Source organism: Contarinia nasturtii, unplaced genomic scaffold, assembly GCF_009176525.2.
Source record: "Contarinia nasturtii isolate CC-2019 unplaced genomic scaffold, AAFC_CNas_1.1 Cnas_scaffold_695, whole genome shotgun sequence".
Classification (NCBI taxonomy): Eukaryota; Metazoa; Arthropoda; class Insecta; order Diptera; family Cecidomyiidae; genus Contarinia; species Contarinia nasturtii.
Genome location: NW_022198046.1, coordinates 6,984,041 through 6,990,403, shown reverse-complemented (window position 1 = coordinate 6,990,403; position 6,363 = coordinate 6,984,041). Strand labels below are relative to the sequence as shown.

Below are 6,363 nucleotides of genomic sequence, written 5' to 3'. Positions count from 1 at the left end.
CAAAACGAAACAACATATACATATTATACGCTGTTTTAGTTTGTCTTTTAAACGAGATTGTGCTTAGTTCGACGATGCGCTCGTATGGAATAGAGCTAAAACTCAAGATAAGAAGTAATATTACATCACGCTCTATTTGTTTTATATTACATAGAGTTGAGTTTTTTTTTTTCGGTATAAATAATTAGTTTTTATTGGCCATGGAAATGAATGGGTATGTAGAGTACTAGTGAAACAAAAAACAAAACTGAATTACACATACGGATGCAGAGTGCTTGGTGTCGAGAGATTTAGTTCTCTTTCTCTTCCTCTCTGCGGCAAAGCAGCCGCATACCAAGAAATGATTCATCGGAAACAAAGCAAACGCTTAGGCACAACAAAAACCGATCATAACGCCGAGATAATCATAGAGTATTACTAGAATTTCTCTTGATTTGATGAAAACGACTTGAACCAATGATAAGATAGAGCGCCAAATAAGTCAATTTTACCTACTTGGGATATGTCTGTCGATTCGACTCAACTTTATTTCCTCTCTATCATTCGTTTAAACTGTCACCAAAAAAAAACGTTCGTTTTTCTTTGACATGGCTCGCATGTACGATCCATTTGTCTGTTGTACCATTTATTCTGATGGATTGTTCACTAGTCGCTAATTCGTTTTCAGTGCGATCGATTTAGCGTAACATTTACTCCCAAAATAGGCTATTATTTACAGTTAGCATATTTTACTTTCGCTAAGAAAAATTCAACATTCTCGCATCTCGATGTAACGCATATGATTGCGACGACACATAAAGTCTGAACAGTTGTTCGGCATTCAGATCGCTCAAAATGTATGTCAACTGTTAAAGTACGGCATTTGATATAGGCGGGCCGATTGAAACATTTAAAATATTTGCGATGCTTTTACTTCTTCACTCAGTACAAAGTCTTGTTAGTATCGTTGATTACTTACATTTCTTTAAAATTTGATTTTAATTTAAATCGATTTTTGACACGAACAATATTGCCTATTCAAGCTCGCATAATTTTCCAACAAACACACAAATATCGCATTTTGATTATTTGCCAGACTTCTCTCTCGCTCTCTGCCCATGTGTTTCTCATCTCATTTTTGAAATTGTTACTTTAGTGGGCACATTTACTTGGCCGACCACATCTACAAAGGAAAAGTGAAACATTACCTTAATACATTTGATACAGAAAGTGAAGAACAGCCTGAATTTGGGGCTCGTTTTCATTGCAATGCCTTTGTTGAAAACAGTTTTTTTTCTTCCTCTTCTTTCAAACTAACGAGCTTCAATATAAATTTCATTCAATTCACTGCCTCATAGTTAATCATAATGCGTTCGCTTTTAACTCTTTAATTTTGATGCCAACCAATTTACCAATGTATTTTCTCTCATAATAATAGCAAATGAGAAGAAAAAGTAGATCGAAAATGGTTTGTGAAGAATTGATCAAGCAATGTCTTTAGTTAATTTTTGTTTGATTTTCTGGCACTTCTGTGTACCACAGACATACATTCAATTTCTGGTTTACTATGAATCAGCATTAATCATCATCATCATCATCATTTTTGATATATATTCATTAAATTCCATTTTTATGCGATAAACAGCGAAGCATTCTCTTTGCTCTCATTGCATATTTCAATTGACGTTTCAACTGAAATTCAGTCTTATAAAGTGAAACTTGGGAAACGCCTGGAAACAAAGCGATAATTTGTTCATAATATTTTTGCATTCGTTTGTAGCTTATTCTAACTATCTACTTGGATTCTTAAGCCATTTCACGCTAATTAAATTTATTAACCACCAAATGTCGACCGAAATGTTAGATTTGAAATGCATGTTAAATTGACGTGTTGCACACAATAATGTACGGCAATAAATCTAGTTAGAAGAAACATTTTGAAAAATGAATAGGAACCGATTTTTCATGATTTTTCTGTGCCAACAGTAACAACGCACTTTTATTGCTGCAGTCACACGGTTATGGCTTTTGTTTTACACCAACGGGAAAATGTGATTTTCTTTGCGAAAAAAAGCGTTGATTTATGTTGTGATCCAGCGCAAGATATTCTTGATGCACTTGTAAAATTCTTCATCTGAAACATAGAAAAGGAAAGACAAAAAAATTGCTGCAATGGTGAATTATATAAAATGTCGCAAATGATTCACGAAAGAAAAACAGAGAAGAAAATGTTTGTTGTCTCAAATTACGTATTCGTAATATTTATTTATTTATTTATTTTATTCATAAACTTCTCAAGCTCGCTATTTGCTGTTACAATACACGGTTTTTAATTCAATTTTCTATCTCATTTTGTTTTATAGATAATGATAACTGCTAAAGGAATGTATGCCATTCGTTTTTCGTCTCGTTGTTCTGTTCACACACAACACAAAAAAAAGGTTTAAATTAATGGATAATAATTTAGTAATGTTCAATAAATAAAAAAAACATATAAACAATGTAAATAGAAAACAATAAATAGGTATTTCGGGGGAGTACAATACATAAATAAATAAATAAATACTTATTGGATAATTCACTTACACTTTATTACCAAACAAATAATAACATCATTTGTTTGATGCAAAAAAATAAACAGAAGAAATATTTTCATTTTATATTTATATATATATTTTTTTGGTCAGCCCGTTCGTCTACAACAACAACAATATGTGATTAATCCTCGAAATTGAAAGGCTCTCGCAGTATGAGAGGCTTCTCGGCAAAATCATCAATTTAAATGTTACAAAATCAAAATTCTGTAGGTGTTTGTATGTTTTTTTGTGTGTGTGTTATGTTTAAGATAGTCTTTTTATGTTTTGGAATGAGTTTTGCGTTTGGCATGAATGGATGATAAATGTTTTGAAAAAAATGGTCAATGTTCGATTCTCCATCGTGTCGGCATAAATTCCACACGAAAAATAAATGTCCTCAATCAAATATCCAATAGAACGATTTTCTTCGTTGGTCACTTCAATTGGCTGGCATTTTTCGTCTTGAAATTTGGAGCACGATTTTGTACCGATATTTTGATGATAATACGAAATTTCATGTTTGTTTTCAAATAAAGACAAAAGAGACTTTGGTGTACATTTTTTACGTTTCCTTTTCCGCTATCATTTTTAAAGTCATCGCATTTAGTAAAAACTGGTGAAGCTTTCGTTTGAGTATTCATTTCTCTTTATTTTTGGTTTAAATTTTTGGTTGATTTTGTCTGCTTCTAACGTCTACGTTTAATTTTTTGTTCCATTCTTTTCTGTCTAAATAAGCCATTCACTTTCTCCTCTACTACCTATTTTTCCTCACTAGAATCAATTAATTGTGCCAAATTAATTGTATTTAGGAGATAAATTGTTTCGGAAAGCCGGATTTCTCATCATTAGCTCGTCGTATTGGTCAAAACTGCGGTGATATTGACCAACGCCTTCGTGATTGTCATATTCACCATGGGACGATGAGTAACTGTGTGATTGTTGAACATGTGGATGTTTCACGATTTCATATGTTGTTTTTTCATGACCTTCGGGTGCAACCAATTTCTTGAGACCGATAATTGCACTGATTACAAGTGCAATTTTACCAATAACTGTATATTTGAAACGAGAAAAAATGATCAAATATGATAATTTTCAATTAGAAAAAGATATCTTTTGTGTGATATGTTTCAATTTGAAATTACACTGAATCAGTGAAACTTACTCAATGCTTTGGCGGCAACAATAGCGATCGAGTGGTAGGCCAATTTTAAAATTCCCGCTTTGATGGCCATCGCTGCTAAAAATGGACCCAAATATTTTTTCGTCTTCTTTCGTCCTTCTTCCACTTCGACAACTTCATTTTGTGCATAGTCAATCACTTTTGGTAAATTCAATTGCAATTGAAAATTGGTTAGCAATTTACCAATACCATTCATAAGTGTTGTGTCCAATTGATCGGACGATAGACTACGAATTTCCGATTCACTTTGTAGAATATCATTATCAGCTGATTTGCGTTGGGCATTTAACGATTGTTGTTGATCACGTTGCAACAATGTCACACCATCGACCACTTTAATCGATTGTAAATTCAATGCACGATTGACTAATTTCAATGCTTGTTGCTTTATACAACGAAATATATCCTCCGCATTTTCACAATTTCTATAAAATTTGCTGAATGCATTTAAACTGCTGCCACTATTTGCTGCCAATGGTTTGGTATTGTGAGCCTTAACTAGAACAACAAAACATAAAACAGCACATACAATCCCCAGCAACTTTCCCATTTTGGCTACGTTTATTTTTTTATATATATATGTGTATTTTTTAAATTATTTTCTCAAATTCACACTGCATGAACTTTTTTTGCACTAAACTTTTCTATCGCACACTGCCAGCCAATGATCTCTTTAAAGGATGCACAACAAAAATAAATCCACGATGCAATTTGGTCGGTTCTCTACTGGACTGCTGGCGTCGAAACAAGAGAAAAAAATCCCAAACGAATTACGAGAGATGTACATCCAACGAACGATCTTGAGCAATTGTTTCAGAGCTGCCGATGATCAGCGATTAAATAAGATCGCATTAGGGAACCAATGGTTTTAGAGCGTGTTAATGTGCATAATGATAATTGAATAAAATTTTTAGCTTCAATAAATTGCTAGAGCAAATCTATTAAGGCATAAAAATGTATTGCATTTTTTCCATCGGTTTCAGTGCTGTGCGGTGCATTGCAGTGTTTGTGCTTGAGATTAGGTTTTTTTTTTGCTTTGCCTCTTTTTTCTTTATCTCTTCTTTCACTTCTCGGCACTGCACATTGCATTCAGTTGCAATATTGTTGGTCTTCTTTTTTTCATGTATCAATGTAGTTGTTTTGGTTAGCTACCGTTGATGATTTGATTAATTTCTATCTCTTCAATTGCTCACCATTTTTCGATTTGGCCGATTGCCATAGTTTTCATTTGTTGTGTACACGAATTCGCCAAATCATTGTTGAGCATATACTCGCAACGCAGAAATTACTCAAACACAACAGCCACCGTCACTGGCTCTCTCTCGTTCATTTCAATCTCGAAAGAAAGAAAATAATGTTTTTTTTACAACAGCGCACCATTTGCGCCTCTCGCACGTTTTAATTCCAAAATAAATTAGAAGGGCTGCGTGTTTGCGTGCCTGTTACCCGCTTGTTTAACACGTTTACGCGGTTGCGATTTCTTCATTTTCACATACATATAAGAATTATCATTTCACCATTTATTATGGTCGCTCGTTGGAATTGTTGTTATTCTCGGCAATTTTTTTTTTTTCGTTAATCGATCGAAATTACATTGAATGATATGTTTGATTGCGAATATGTGTGAAGCATTCATCGAAACTAAACGAAATGTTTGGATTTTTCTCCACAAAATTTTTGATGTGATTACAATGGGAAACAAATGGATAAAACCTACTTCGATGTAAAGATCGCATGAAGAATGATGTGCGAAGAAAACAACAACAATGGCATCAAAAGCACTTTGTTATGGGCAGAGAAATGCCATGATGGATTACTATATATTGGCACATAGAATGAAAACACACAAGCTTGCACTCACACATATTCGAAGCAGATTAGTTTTTCGCCCGCATCTTCTTCACAATCTTGGCGCATTAAATGGATTTGAGTGCGAGAGAATTTGAATTAGTTCGGCATACATCCGATTTCACTTCAAAAAGCGGTGGATTTTTGGAGCATGCACTTCATCTGCCTGTGTAAACGTTGAAAAGGAACCGCAACACACATCGGCAATTAGAGAAAAATGAAAAAGAATGGCAACAAGTAATCAAGCAAGCATAAGTATATATTGTATTGCAGACGACGAATACGCGCACAAATTATGCAAATGAATGTGTTTTTTTCTTCTTTTCAAACTGTAAAATGAAATACTTTACACTTTTCCTCGATTTGTATTTCAACTGGCCGCCCGGTAACTTGAATGAATACTGTGCACTTAGTTATGCAAAAAAAGAAAACTCGTTAATTTATTCGCAGCAACAAAATAAATATATACGAAAAATGTGGTATGTGGTTTTGGCGATGCGGAAGAACGGAAGAAGGAATTGTTGTTTCATACACACAGAGAAAGTTAATTCTTCTACGATCGACCTCTCTCGATCGACACGTTGTTATCTTGAAATTGCATTTAACGAAAAACAACAATTATGATTGAAATAGACAAAAAAAAAAGAGTTTCACAATTGACCGAATGACATTTTATCACCCGTCAAGCGATTCCTGTTCTCGATGAATGCCGACCACTTGATCACGGAACTCCTACGATTCGATTTCACTTGAATAATTGACAACCTCTATTCTATT

At 33.9% G+C, this 6,363-nt stretch overlaps 1 protein-coding gene across 1 annotated transcript; it reads right to left on the bottom strand.

Annotated features, from left to right (window-relative positions):
• Window positions 1–2,210: 2,210 nt before the first annotated feature.
• On the bottom strand, window positions 2,211–4,559 carry LOC116341380. Its single transcript, XM_031768402.1, has 2 exons — window positions 3,721–4,559; window positions 2,211–3,607 (listed from the first exon to the last, which is right to left on the bottom strand). The coding sequence occupies exons 1-2, from the start codon at window positions 4,286–4,288 to the stop codon at window positions 3,351–3,353; spliced, it is 825 nt and encodes a 274-aa protein (XP_031624262.1). The 5' UTR covers window positions 4,289–4,559; the 3' UTR covers window positions 2,211–3,350.
• Between the last annotated feature and the right edge of the window lie 1,804 nt (window positions 4,560–6,363).